Source organism: Dipodomys ordii, unplaced genomic scaffold (assembly GCF_000151885.1).
Source record: "Dipodomys ordii isolate 6190 unplaced genomic scaffold, Dord_2.0 Scaffold3, whole genome shotgun sequence".
Classification (NCBI taxonomy): Eukaryota; Metazoa; Chordata; class Mammalia; order Rodentia; family Heteromyidae; genus Dipodomys; species Dipodomys ordii.
This window is the reverse complement of record NW_012267219.1, coordinates 29,263,995-29,279,078: the sequence shown is the minus strand read 5'-3', so window position 1 is coordinate 29,279,078 and position 15,084 is coordinate 29,263,995. Positions and strand designations below refer to the sequence as shown.

The following is a 15,084-nucleotide window of genomic DNA, read 5'->3' as shown; positions in this document are numbered from 1 at the left end:
GCTTTTTTCTTTTTGCTTATGTGGTGCTGAGGAATCGAACCCAGGGCCTCAGGCATGCAAGGCAAGCGCTCTACCACTGAGCCACCTTCCCAGCCCTCATCTGTCCTTGAATGCTGTACGGGATCCTGAGCAGACTCTGAAAATGTTCCCAGCATTGCTTATTCCCCAACATTATAATGGCTATTCACCAGGCACCATCTTCTATTTGACAAATTCTTCTTTGGAGCACAAACTCAGAGTGCCCAATGAAGCAACAAAACTTGCCTTCAAACAGGTGTTCTGGTACTTGGGAGTTCCGGTGCTAATCACCAGGTTAGTATAGTTAAGGTACTTGGGGATCACTGATCTGAAGAGTAAACACTAATTCATGTTCCGTACTCCATCAGTCTCCATTTGGGTGTATATATTTACCTTTAATTTTTAATTTTGTTTTTTACTTTGGACTTCTTTATGCCGGTGACTACTTAGGGAAAGACCCATCCATTTCCCTCCCCGTGTCTGTACAAGGAAGGCCACTTCACTATGCAAAACAAGCAGGTGGGGCAGGGCCCTACACTTGAAGTGGCCAGTAAGCCTTAACCTGTTTTGAAAGATGGTCTTCGCCAGTAGAGGAGAAACTATTTCTGGAGGAAACTTCCATGGTGAATACCCAGCCAAAGTAAGCTTTTCAAAAATGTGTTTGGTCCTGAATGCATAATCCAAGATAGGCCAACTAAACTGAAGCATTCTTTCAGGCCCTGGACTACTTGGCCATTGGTGTCCATGAGCTAGCTGCGATTAGTGAGAGAAGAATCGAAAGGCTCTGTAATCCTTCCCTCAGTGAGCTGCCAGCCTTCCTAGTGGCTGAAGGCGGCCTCAACTCTGGGTTTATGATAGCCCACTGCACAGCAGCGGCCCTCGGTAAGAGCCTCTCCCTCCTCCCACAACACAAGGCTGTCTAGCGAAAGGCGGGTCTGGTTTTGACTTTGAATGAGATCTCCACTTTTATTTTTACCCTCTTACCTCCCTCAGTACTAATGGAGCAGGATGACCCTTTTAACATGTTTCAGGGGAGAGAAAAAAAAAACCTCAACAATAGTGAAATATTACAATACAATTATGAGGTTGTAAATGGACAATGGTTCTGTGGAAAGCAATTTAATGATGCATAGGGACTTCATCCTTTCTTTTCCTTTTCTCTCTCTCTCTCTCTCTCTTGCTCTCATTCTTTCTTTCTTTTTTTGTGCCAGTACTAGAGCCTGAACTCAAAGCACTCACTACTTAGCATTCTTGCTCCTGTCTGACACTTTACTGCTTGGGCCATCCCTCCAGTTAAGCATTTCTCTGATTAATTGGAGATGGGGCTTCACAGACTTTCCTGCCCAGGCTGGATTACACGCACAGACCACCCAGCTGTGTGTGGACTTCATCTTTATAGTTTGTTTTCTTAACTCAATTAACTCAATGTGAAAGTTATTAAAAGGGAAAACACAAAAATGCTTATGAACCAGCCTGAACAATTAAACTTTGAAGACATTCTGATAAATATACCTACAAGTAAAAAAAAAGATGTTATTGCAACATATGAAAAATGTTGATGAGAAGCAATATGCCAACCAGGTGTGGCTGCTCATGCATAGAAAGTAGAGATAAGGAAATTATTCAACGCTCAGGGGTTAGAGTGGGAGTTAGCAAGATCCTATCTTACAGAACAATCTGGGCTTGGTACACATTTGTAATCCCAAGAAGTGTAGGTAGGAAAATCTGAGCACAAAACGTGAGACTGTGTGAAAAAAAATTAAATAACGAAAGGAAAAAGGGTTAGGGATGTGGCTCAAATGATAACTTACCTCACGAGTTCAAACCCCAATATGAGTCAATAAATAGCAATATGCAGTTCACCATAGCTGATTTCTGAATCAGAGTTTCCAGGGATACATAAGTAAGGATCAGAACAGTGTCAGACACAAAGAAAGAGTATGGCTTGTGCTTACTCACATAATCATGACAACAGATACCAGGAGAGAGGTGCTATTCTATCTTGATTTACAGAAGAATACTTGACCTGTGAAAGCCATTGATTTACTCAATATTGCACACTAGTCAGATGTAGAACTGAATTCAAACTCAGGCAATTTGGCTCCCAAACCTATACTCTCACTTCAGTGACTGAGGCTCTCACTATAATCAGTACTTGGTCTTATAACAGAGTTGCCAAGCTTAATAAAGAAAAATACAGGATGTCAGTTACATTTGAATTATCTGGGACAATAAAAATTACTAGAAAATGACTTGGGTAGAGTTTTTTTCTCTCAGAAATCCATATTCATCTAGGCATCCTACATTTTCTTCAACGATCCTTCCTCAAAAGGCAGGACAGCATGGCAGGTGGTTAATTGAAAGCATCCGGGCTGGATTTGAATCCAGTTCTGCTATTGACTTAACACTATCACATTAGGTCGCTGCTTCTTTTTCACTTAGCGTATATTAATTGAACAAATTAAGGAGTTTCATTTTGACATTTCCATATGAAGTTTCTTAATCCTATTGATGCTCAGTTAACCCCTGTGTAAAATGATGATGGTAAATTTATCTACTGGGGCTATTTGTGGGATTAAATAAAATCAATACATCCTTTGGAACTGTGCCTAGTACATCATGAGCACTCAACAGGTACTGATTATTATTAATAATATTATTCTTATACCTTTTCTCACCTTAACATCTCACTAGACACCCAACTCAAAGAATTACCAGAAAACCACTTGATATTCACTTTCTTTTCTGGTCCAGTATATTCTGCTTGCCCAGTTGTTTATTTATTAAGATGTTCCTGCAGCAGAGAAAGAGCCATCTTACTCCACAGGGTGCTGGTCACTATAATCCTTGGCTTAGGATCACAGAACTTGGGACTTATAATGCCAGAATTTATCAAATACTGGACTACCCACAACCACCTGATCACCCTAGTTTCAACCTGAGTCCTGGATGACACAGAAAAGTACCAAACTGAACCCAAGGTCGATGGAAGACTTTTGAGTGTGAAGCTTGCAGACTTCTGAAGCTGAGGAGAAAGAACTTGTCATTCTAGAGTCCTTGCTACTTAAAGTCTTCAACCAACAATATGATATCACCTGAGAGCTAATTAGGACGGGCTCTCAGGCCCCAACTCAAGATCAGTAAGGCAGTATAAGAAGATGTCTGAGACATTGATATACATAGTCAATCCAAGAGGTCTCGGTCACCTCCCAGAGGTATCTCTGGTCATGATCACAAGCCCTTGCTTAAACATGAAACGCCTACTTGTGCTGGACAGTGTGAATTGCTAAATCTTGCTGACTCTAGCTCTGGCCTCAGTCCTCCAATGTCACACCTGAATTCAAATCCCACCATTTCGCCTACCTAAGCAAGTTGTTCCTGACTACCGGCTGCACATCCAGGATGGCTTCTCTTTCCCAATCTCCCCCAGCATGCTGAATGTGTCTAATGTCTCCCGTGTGTAATCAGAGGACTTCAGAGCCTCAGCCCTGGTTGATCTCAGAGCTCATAGAACGTTGCAGCCCTTCTTCCTTAGGGGACAGAGAGGGAAGGAGAGCAACCTGCTTCCTTTTCCCCCAAGGAAAAGGGGCTTGGGTCCAGTCCAGAGCTCCTGGACAGAAAGAAGCTAGAAATGCTTGTCCAGCCCCCAGGGCTCCCTAACTTGCTGTGGTCTCGTGTAGTTTCAGAGAGCAAGGCTCTGTGCCACCCCTCGTCCGTGGACTCCCTCTCCACCAGCGCTGCCACCGAGGACCACGTCTCCATGGGCGGATGGGCAGCCAGGAAGGCCCTCAGAGTGGTGGAGCACGCGGAACAAGGTAAAGCCCGTGAGCGGGGGATGGAGGACCTTCCTGGCTCACCCCATTTCTGGGATGCTCATTCGAAAGACAGGTTCTTGGGCCTCCTCCCAAGTCTGAGCTAGAAACCTTAGGGAGGGGAGCAGAGCAAGTCTGCCAGCCTTTCGGATGCTTGCTGAGGACTAAGAATTGGGGATTATGAAAAGCTAAACTGGCACACTTGGCTGGCTTCCCCCCCCTTTTACTTTTTCAATGAAATTTTTTTTCAAAACACACTGAGAATTGGGGAGGAGGGTACCAGCAACCTCCCACACCTCATCCTAATTCACATTTCCCCCATGTTTTCTTTTATTCCCCCAAATTATTTGAATCAAATTCCCAATAGCCCCTACCTACTTTCTGTCTTCAATACTTGTGTTTTCTTTTTTAACAGGGCTCCATTACCCCACCCAACAAAATTCCACATTGAGTCCTTTGCAGTGGGTTGGGTCAAATCAGGATTCAAACTTAACAGTGTGTGTGTGTGTGTGTGTGTGTGTGTGTGTGTGTGTGACACACACATGTGCCTGAGTGCATTATTTCCACAACTTGAAATCTGAGCCTCCAGCTCTTTCTTGGGTTTTACACTTGAATCACATCTCCACTTCCAGATTTTTGCTAGTTAATTGAAGATAAGAGTCTCAGAGACTTTTTTGCTCAGGCTGGCTTCGAATTGGGATCCTCAGATCTCAGAATCCTGAGCAGCTAAGAATCTATGAGCCATAAGCGCCCATCTTGAAGCCTATTTTCAAAATTTGATTATAATGATGCTTTTCATTTAGAACAGTCCTAGACTTTTTTCCCTCCCCTCCCCCCAGGTAAGGCCATATTGTTGACCCAAGTCCTGGGAGTTCTACACTCCTAAGGAGCAAGGACGTAAATGGCCAAGTTTCTTCTCCCCAGCCAAAAAGAAAGTCAGCAAGGTTCAAACTGAGACTATTTGACTAGTTGAAAATCAAAGTTTTTTTTCTTTTATAAGCAAACTGACATTCTGGAATAAGTTCTTCCTGTCACTTCTTTTTTTCCCCCTGATCAGCTTGCTCCTTTGTTTGCTCAACTAGTGCTCTACCACTATACCTCCAGCTATGCTTTTTGCTACTTTTTTCTGGAGACGGAGTCTCACATTTTTCTTCCTGGATTAGCTTCAAACTACCATTCCTGAGAACCTCAATTGATTAGCTAGGATTACAGGCTTGAGCCATCAGCATCTGCCTTCCTTGCATCACTTTTAATTTATATTTTGTTCTGAGTATTTCTCAAAGATTGAAATGGACAATGGACTTGATAAGATGTAGATTCAACTGTTTGACAAAAGCATTTTTTTCTAAGAGAGTTGCACTAAAATTCCCTTTCCCTTTGACTTCTTTGTTGCTTGTGGTTTTTTGTCCTTGAAGGAAAGAGAACTTGACTTCCTTTAAACATGGTCCTCTGGGTTTCTGAGTATGTCTAAGGACAATGCATAAATATTGCTGAATGAAGAATATCACCATTTTAAGAGAAATATGTCATTGCTTTGAAGCAGCTATTTCAAGATACAATTCACTTGGTTGTTTTTTGTTTATTTGTTTTGAGATGAGGACTTGTTTTGCAGCCCTGGCTCTAAATGAATTTTCAGTCCTCCTGACTCTACCTCTCAAATACTGAAATTACAAGCATGCACCATCATATTAGGTTAACATTCATTTAAATTGTATAGTCTGGTGATTTTCATATGTTCACAGAATTATGTTATGATCACCACGATCAATTTAGAACTCAAGGCCTGCAAACTCTTCCTGAGCTTTTTTACTCAAGGTTAGCACTCTACCACTTTGAGCCACGGCACCACTTTTGATTTCCTGGTTGTTAATTGGAGGTTGGAGTCTCATGGAGTTTCCTGCCTGGGCAGGCTTTGACCACAATCCTCAGAGCTCAGCCTCCTGAGTAATTACAGGCATGAGCCACCTGCTCTCGGTATAGCATGTGTCTTCTCTATGTAACTACAAGGTCTTCCCACTCCTTTCCCCAGGAAGCTCCTGAGCTTTGCTGACCTAGAAGTTTTACTGGTCTAGGGTGTGAATTCAGGGCCTAGACACTGAGCTTTTATACTCAAGGTTAGTGCTCTACCACTTGAGCCACAGATCCACATTTGGCTTTTGGGCAGTTTATTGGAGATAAGAGTTTCACAGACTTTTCTGCCCAAGCTGGTTTTCAACAGTTATCGTTAGATCTCAGCCTCCTGTGTAGCTCAGATTATAGGTGAGAGCCACAGATGCCCCAACATAAAGTATGGGATCTTATTTGTCTTAATCACAACTCTCAATGGGCCTGAAACATATGAACAGGACCTGGCACAAACTTGTTGATCAAATGTTTGTGTGACAAATGTTTGTACGTCAAGATGATAGATAGATCTGATTCATGACGTGTTGTTCTCTTCCTTTATATCAGGAGAGTGCAGTTGGCAACAAACGATTAAAAACAATTGTCATTTGTATCACATGCATATTCATTACCCACTTTTGATTTGATTACAGATATTTAAATCTTGGAATCCAGTAGCACTGGCTATAAAGTATAAGATGAAGAACCTGCTTATCCTAGCAACTAGTGATTGTTCATAGTATTGGTAATGAATGTGGGAGCTTCATGAGACTTAATCCACCAAGCTGGGGTAGAAGGGCATCTACCATTTGATCCCAGTGGATTGAACAGGGAATGAAATCAGAGATGCTTGGCTTCTGTTTTCATGGACACTAAAGTCTAGACAGAGAAGCATAGGTTGTATGACAACTTGGTAACTCTATAGCACTTGATAAAATTTTAAGGAATGAAGTAGAGGAGAATATTAACTAAATCAGATCTAGTATGGAGGGACCAGAAAGGCATTTCCAAAGGGATGTCTAAGGTTAAGTCCTGAACAGCGCACACACACACCCACACACACACACACACAAAACACATAACACACAGAGTACTAATTTTGCAAGGGAAAGGAAGACAGTGGCACAAAATAAATTGAGGTGAAGATCCTTACAAGAGGACATCCAAGAACAGATACCCAAAAGCTTGGGAGAAACACAGGTATAAACTAGCCCCCTAAGAAGATAAAAATAAGTAGAATCCAAATTTTAGAACTTGGGAATATATTTGCAGTGTATCTAAGTCAATCATATATTTGCAGTATATCTAAGTCATAACGTTACTTATTTGTTCAGCATGGTTATTTCTTGTGAGTTATGCTGATAAGATGAAAAGAATTAATTATGTAAGGGGGGAAGATGTTTCCATGATTCTTTGGATATTTTCTTTTTTTTGGGCGGGGGGGGTCCGGTCCTGGGCCTGTACTCTGGGCCGGATCACTGTCCCTCAGCTCTTCAGCTCAAGGCTAGCGCTCTACCACTTGAGCCACAGCGCTACTTCTGGCTTTTTTCTTTTTGCTTATTTGGTGCTGAGGAATTGAACCCAGAGCCTCATGCATGCAAGGCAAGCACTCTACCACTGAGCCACCTTCCAAGCCCCTCTTTGGATATTTTCAATGCATTAAAAAATATCTTAGAGACTGGGAGCTTGGCTTAAGTGGTAGAGCACCTGCACTGCAAGTATAAGGGCCCTGAGTTCAAGCCCCATTACCACCAAAAAGCAAAACAAAAACAAAACAAAACAAAAAACTTGGATGGTTGAAGTGGCTATTAGGCCACAAGGTATCAGCTTAGTTCAAAATAAAAGCCACAGAAAAAGCATCCAGCTAAATAAAAATGCAGTGCACACTTTGAATTCATAATAATGAAGCGTGCAGTTTTTGAGTCCCAGTAAATGAGTTTAGGGAGTTTAGGGGAAACTGCTGGCTATGGAGAGCAAACGGTCACAGATGTGGTAACCTGGGGATTTAATATTTCTCTTGTAGATATTTACCTCTCAATCTATAGATTGCCCTCCTTTGAGGTTGCAACATATTACTAACACATTGAGAATTCTCTGTGGGCAACCTTATAACTCCTTTAATCTGCACCATTACCCCAGAATGTATGGACTGTTGTCCCATTTTGTAGATCAGATACCCAAAGCACAGGTTCCTGTAATGTAATGTGCCTGAAAGCTTTAATACCAGCGCTGGGGTTTAATCCCAGGTGATTGGTCCAAGTCTCCCACCCCACCCACTCCCACCTTATGCCTCATTACACCTCCATGTACAGGACCATTCTCTATGTGCCCCTGTCCCAGCTGCCTCAGAATATAAGATATGATAGTGCCCCTGAAGCTGGCCAATGAGGTAGTTAATCTGCCAATTTATTATGATTTACTACAATCATCTAAGTGGCTGTAGATGAAAAAAAAAATCTTTTCTCCCTTACAAACTCCTGCCCAACTTTAGTTTTAGATAAGTAACTGTTTCCTATTTCTACCTTTATGTAAATTGTGAGTTGTTTTTAGACCTGATATTCCCTTTGGCTTGAGAGATCTGTCCTCATTTAAAGTTGGAAGGAGCCAGTGAATGAGCAAGGATGTCTGATTACCATGGAACTAATTCTGTAATGACCATTTCATGTCTTTAAATCCACTAGAACTGAAATTCTAGAACTTAGTACCTTGTCAACTGTTAAGTTTTCCCATCCAGTAATAGTCTTCCTTTGCTTTAAAAAAAACTTTTATTTAATGTACCATACCTTGCAATATACTTGACTATTAAAATTGACATTTCTCTACATTTGATACTAAGCAATTAAGAATTTTTCAGATTACAAAAAAAAGAATTTTTAAGATAAGATTGAACCACTCTGGATTCCATTATTTGCCAAGGAAATTTGTGGGGGCGGGTAGGTCTTGGGGCTTGAACTCTGTGCCTGAGTGCTGTCCCTCAGCTCTTCAGCTTAAGACTAGTGCTCTACCACTTGAGTTATAATGCTACTTCCAGTTTTGTGGTGGTTTATTGGAGATATGAGTTTCACGGACTTTCCTGCCCTGGCTGGCTTTGAATCGCAATCCTCAGATCTCAGTCTCCTGAGTAGCTAGGATTACAGGAGTGAGCCACCAGCGTCCAGCTTCCAAGGAAATACTTTAGAAGCTTAAAGATGATTAGAACACATACATGGTGAACTCAAATCAAGCGTAAAATTATTTGATGTCTTGTCTTTCAATCCATGAAGCACATTATGAATTCTGGTGAGTATGGAAAGTCACACGAGGAGAGGATGAAGAATCCATTGTGGATCTGGAATGCCCTCACTTCATGTACACAGCAAATTATGAGCAAGGAAGTACCTTAGTTAAGAGGTCTGGGGCTCCAGAACTGAGCTGACTTCCTTCCTTACTCATATTTACAAACTTTGATTGGGGGATCTGAATGGGAGGAACTGGAAGATTTTGCTAGGGTAGCCTAAAGAACAGCTTCCTAGGATGGTTAGGGAGCCTGTTATTCTTTCCAGGGTAAATGTCTCCATTTTCTCTTTCTTACCATTAAAGACAGATCCAAAGAGCCGCCAGGATACCAAGGTGTCTTTCTTCTACCAATAGAGAACTAGCCATCTGTTGGTTGGTGAACGAGAGCTGCAACTTTGTGTGATTTCTGTTCTTCAAGCATGAAGTCAGACTTCAATCAACTACTGCCTTGTCATTTTTGTTTTAGTGCTGGCCATCGAGCTCCTCGCAGCCTGCCAGGGCATAGAGTTTCTACGCCCCCTGAAAACAACCACTCCACTGGAGAAGGTCTACGACCTGGTGCGCTCTGTTGTAAGGTAAAGTCAACAGGTCCTGCGTGTCACACCAGATCAGAACCAAGAACCTTGGCAGAGCTCAGTGTTCACCTGAATGATTGGTACATTTTCTTCATAGGCCCTGGATTAAAGATCGCTTCATGGCTCCGGACATTGAGGCGGCACACAGGCTGCTACTTGAGCAGAAGGCAAGATGGCTACTTGCTTAATTCTTAGGTTGGGGTTATTATAGGAAATCAAAGTGGGAATGCTGCCATAGTCTATTGCCTTCTGGGTCCTTGGAAGTAAACACAAAGGTACAGAAGCAACGTGACTAAGAAGTCGAACTGCCCAGCTAGGGGTTGGAAGTTGAAATGAGTTGCAGCTGGAATTTAGGAATGGGCATTCCTGGAGAGAAAATGAATCAAAGCGTCTCAGATTCCTTCTCCGCAAGATGGCCTCTTTCTTTCACAAGTACTTTCTCCTGGTGACGTTAGCACAGTACCACCACAAAGTGTAAGCCTGCATAGACCTGGGACAAGGAATTACCAGGCATTTTTACTCCAAAGGACCTTGAGTCCACCTAATATTCTGCTGTAGCCTGTCCCTGGCTGCGGGAGATATGGGCTTTCTTCTGATTGCATGAGCATAGAGTTAGCTGAATGATACGAGTGCTTAGTGTTCTGGTTCATTATATATACAGTACATATTATATGCTATGAAAAGATAAAATATCTTTTGTATTGTGTGTGTGCGTACGCACATGCGCACACATGCACCTTAAACCTTTCAAATAATTTATATCATGTTGTCTAGAATCACTTGATTCCCCCCTCCCCACCCCTGGCACTGGCCCGGAGCTTTTTTGCTCAGGGTTAGTGCTCTATTACTTGAGCCACAGCTCTACTTCCCACATTTTTGCTCATTAACTGGAGATAAAAGTCTCCTGCCCGGGCTGACTTTGACCCATGATCCTCAGATCTCAGCCTTCTGAGGAATGTTGCTCTGCTCAAGGGAAACAATTTTCTCTTTGATCTTAACCTCTCAGTTGAAGAAAAGCTACTTATCTGCTGCCAACTCTGGGGCTAATAGAAAGGTGTGGGAGGAGCTAGCTGGTCAGAACGTACAGTCTGGGAGGTAAGTCCCGAGAGAAAGAAAGATCTCCCTGGGTGGCAGGGGCCAACAGAAAAAAAAGGCAACTTTAATCCTAAAAACCTTAATTTGAGAAGATTTTACTAATTTTTTTATTATGCCTTCAATAAAAGAGATTGGTGGATAGAGAGGGAAAAATACCAAAGCAAAACAAAACCAGGAGTCGAGGGCACGTTCCTCAGGTGTAATGTGTTTGTGACTCTCCTGGCCACCTTGCAAGAATGCAGCTTTGGATTCGGTAGATCTGGGATGGGGTAAATGGCTGCAGGGGGAAGGATGCTGAGACTGTGATTTATCCCAGGCAGGACTTACAGGGCTAGAACATAGGTCACACTTCAGCAGCAAGAGGCAAGCATTCATAAGTACAGAGCGCTTATGGCATGGAAATCAAGCCCTGGGGAAATCCAGCATGTTGCCCTTCATCATTCAAGGCTTGCTTTAGAAAGCACACCATCATATCAGACCCTTGAGCCAAGCATCCTTAATTCTGTGCATACCGAATCTTCTAGGTTCTGTTTCTTGTGCATTTGCTTCTTTTGCTTTGAAAGGGAAAACAATACCTTAGAACAGATTTGGACTGTGGCAGTAGGCAAACACTGTACCACAGCATCCTTATCCTATTGGAAAATAGGACAGAGTCTCACTGACTTGTCCAGGTAGGCCTCAAAGTTACAATCCTTCTGCCTTAAACCTACCCAATAGCAGGGATTATATCCATGTACTACCACCCCAGCTTCCACACCATTTTTTTTGAGATTGATCCTGAAGCTTGTGCGTTCTACACAAGTGCTCTGCCACTGTACCACATCCCCACCCCAGTGAACTTTGTATTTTTAAAAAGCCTTTAATGCACCCAGAAACTAATTGACACACATCATGTGTCAAGTAGCTTCCAATAAGTACAAACAAACCGTCACTATGTGTTTAATCAGATGAAGAGGATGTTTTCGCTTAGGGTGAAGTCCATGTTTATTAGGACAGGGAAACAAGGTTGTGGCTCTCTCAACTCTGTTCTATCCTTGCTCTCCAGGTTTGGGAAGTGGCTGCACCATACATTGAAAAGTACAGAATGGAGCATATTCCAGAATCAAGACCTGTTTCCCCAACCGCCTTTTCCTTGGAATCCCTACGCAAGAAATCCATCAAAATCCCAGAGTCTGAAGACTTGTAGTGGACATTGTGTTCTAGATGAGCAGGTCAGTTGTCACTTAGCTGATTCCAAGACAGTACTGTGCTGAAAGAGAGGCCTGGAGACAGCCCACCATGTAACACAGCTTCTCTAAAACCTGCTTTGGTTAGGCTGGTGGCAATTCCAGCATTGGATCCTTGTTGCTCTGGTGAGAGGTACAAAGTGTCTCCAGGTTAGAGGGTTTTTTTTAATTATTATTATTTCTTAGTATCATCAGGCTACTCATTCTTAACAATCACCCTTGCGTTGATCTATTGTTTTTCCCCTCTTTAAAATGTGGAAACAGGTGGCTAGCATTCATTTCTTTAAAAAAAAAAAACTTGAATTCTGTGAACCTTATGATTTTGCTTTTTTGTTTTCTTGGTTTGTTTGTTTTGGTGCTGGTCCTAGGGCTTGAACTCAGGGTCTGGGCACTAACAATGAGCAATTTTGCCCAAGACTAGTGCTCTACTACTTGAGCCATAGCTCAATTCTAGGTTTTGCATGATTAATTGGAGAGAAGAGTCTCACAGACTTTTTGGCCCAGGCTGGCTTCAAACCGAGATCCTCAAATCTCAGCCTTCTGTGTAGCTAGGATTCCAGATGCAAGCCACCTAGATCTGGCTTTGTTTTTTCTTTTGCTAGTTGACTTTCTTTGGCAGATTATGCTGTGCCCTAGTATGACAATTGTTCCTTTGTCAATAACCGCTTTCAGTCCTAATTTGTCCTTAAGCCACCCTTCCTTTTATAATTGAATCACAGTATAGAATCATGAGTATGCCTTCAATACAGAAGTAGTTAAAAGGCACAAAAGCATTATGTGGTAAGGAGTTAAAGAATGAAGATTGATATTTAAATCCTATCTACTCAGGAGGCTGATATTTAAGGATCTCCAGTTGAATCCAGCCTAGACACACAAATCCAAGAGACTCTTGTCTCCATGTACTTGCAAAAAGCAGCAGTGGAGATGTGGCTTAAGTGATAGCGTATCAGCCTTAAGCCAAATAGCTAACCAGAGTGCAAGATCCTGACTTTAATCTCAATACTGCACCAAAAGAAGAAAAAGAGGAGGAGGAGGAAGAGGATTATGGGTATCTGGGTGATCTTTGCTGAACTGTGTCATGCTGAACAACACGTTCAAGAGTTGGAGTTTGCAGTGAGCATGATGATGTCTACATTTATAATAACCCTGTGAAACAGCCTCACTGCACAGATCAGGAATCTGTGTGGGTTGGCCAGTTCCTTCCCTGTAATGGTAATCTTTGGAACTATTTTGACACAGGTCAGCTAGGGTTCTACAAGGTATTGCCTAATCTATCTCCCCTGCCCCAACCCCCCAAAAAAGAGACAAAGGATCCTACGGGTAGGCTCAAATGTAATTGTTCGGGAGAAGAATGGGTCACGTGACCTGTAAACTTTCCAAGGCTGACTCTGTGCAAGTATGGGCAAAGCACTCCATGTGCAGGAAGCTGAAACTAAAACTGCAGCTGGTCAACCTAAGGAAGCTGAAACTAAAACTGCAGCTGGTCAACCTAAGGACAGACATTTGCTTACTGACCACAGCCTAGGATGGGCCCCACATTATGTTTCACAATCAAAACTTCACCCTTTAACATGTACCTTGTCCACAGGAAAGGTGAAAACTTTCACCCAAGTGAGAACTGCTGGAGACAGCAAATCATAAAGGGGGAAAATGGGCTGAGGAACGTGTTTATCTAAAGGAGGTTCTTGGCACCATCCTTTGCTGGCTGAACACATACAAGTAGTGATGGTTCTTTCTTACACACGAGTGCAGCTGAGCTCCTGAACCCTAGCAGATGGTTGTTTTTCCCATCAGTTTGGACAATATTAGATTCCTTTAGGACACAATGACTCTTGGTCATGGGGGTTTTCTATACTGCTCTGTTATTGAGTTATATCACCTATCTTCAAGATAACTATGAAATAAATTGTATATCCTAATGGTCTTGCTGTCACTTTATTCTTAGAATTTCTTCTTCCCTTAGCTGCTGGGGACTGAGCCCAGAGTTCTGTATGTGCTAAGTATATGCTGTACCCCCAGTCCCTATTGAATTTTTTTCTGAACAGTTTTGGGGATTTTGTTTTTGACAATGCTGGGGTTTGGCCTCAGAGCCTCATGGTTACTAGGTAAGTATTTCTACTACCTGACCTATAATTCAAGTCCTTGGGATTTTTGTTTGAAGTTTTTGGGAAATAGGGTCTCACAGTGTAACCCATGCTAGCCTTGAATGCAAGATCTTCCTCTTGCCTCTGCCTCACAAGTGCTGGGATTACAAGTGTGCACTGTCACACTTGGCTTAAAGATTAAGAGCTCTTTAAGGAATGCTATTTTAAAGGTAGGTCATTGGGTTTCTGAAAGACACAGTCACCAATGGATAATGTCTTTTAGAAAATATGATGGACCCGGTGTACGCTTCCCTCTTTTGTCTTGAGTATCAGGGAAAGAATTGGACACATCAGGTCTCTTCAGGGAGGGGAACTCACCTGGCTTCTCCATCTGTCTCAGGTTAATTGGGAGGGCGTGACCCCAAACAAGGACTCTTCATGCTTCTGCTGTGCCAGCTCTGCTGATGTTCTAGTAACAACAAGCCACAGGACACTCCTAGTGGCAGTCAAGGCATGCATGTGCTTTGGCAGGATCTGTAGCTGTTAGATAAGGGGAAAAAAAGAAGATCTCTTTCAATTGCTTTAAACTTCTTGTTTCCGGGTCTGCTTCCTGTACTATCTTTTTTTTTTTATTAATAGTATAGTTATCAACACTATGATCATTTTGGCCACTGTATTCCTATCTTTTTATTAAACATGTTATTCCGTGTGCAGTAAAACCATTTTGCCCTTTTGTTATCTGTGTTAAAGGTACTAGTTTATCAAATGTGAACGTTGGAAGTACATCTCCCCCCCACCAAAGGAAAAACAAAGAGAAAGAGAAATGGAGACCATTTGAATACTGGGAGATGTGGGCCTGATTAAAGATGGGTTTGTTATTGTTGTTGTTCCATGGTTATTTCAAAAAGGGAAGATTTGGGCACTGGTGGCTCATGCTTGTAACCCTAACTACTCAGGAGACTCAGATTTGAGGATTGCTGTTTGAAACCAGCCAGAGCAAAAAAGTCTGTGAGACTCTTTTATCTCCAATTAACCCCCAGAAAACCAGAAATGGCGCTGTGGCTCAAAGTGGTAGAGTGCTAGCCTTGAGTGAAAAAGCTCAAGGACAGTGCCC

The 15,084-nt window shown here is 42.3% G+C and overlaps 1 protein-coding gene across 1 annotated transcript in view; it reads left to right on the top strand.

Moving 5' to 3' along the window:
• Positions 1-11,846, top strand: part of Hal (histidine ammonia-lyase) — a 24,997-nt gene extending 13,151 nt beyond the window's left edge. Inside the window, exons 15-20 of the mRNA XM_013018946.1 lie at positions 593-658; positions 735-900; positions 3,699-3,833; positions 9,457-9,565; positions 9,663-9,732; positions 11,706-11,846. Of these exons, the coding sequence (XP_012874400.1) occupies positions 593-658; positions 735-900; positions 3,699-3,833; positions 9,457-9,565; positions 9,663-9,732; positions 11,706-11,846 (687 nt within the window). The remainder of the gene's footprint in view (positions 1-592; positions 659-734; positions 901-3,698; positions 3,834-9,456; positions 9,566-9,662; positions 9,733-11,705) is intronic.
• Positions 11,847-15,084: the final 3,238 nt, after the last annotated feature.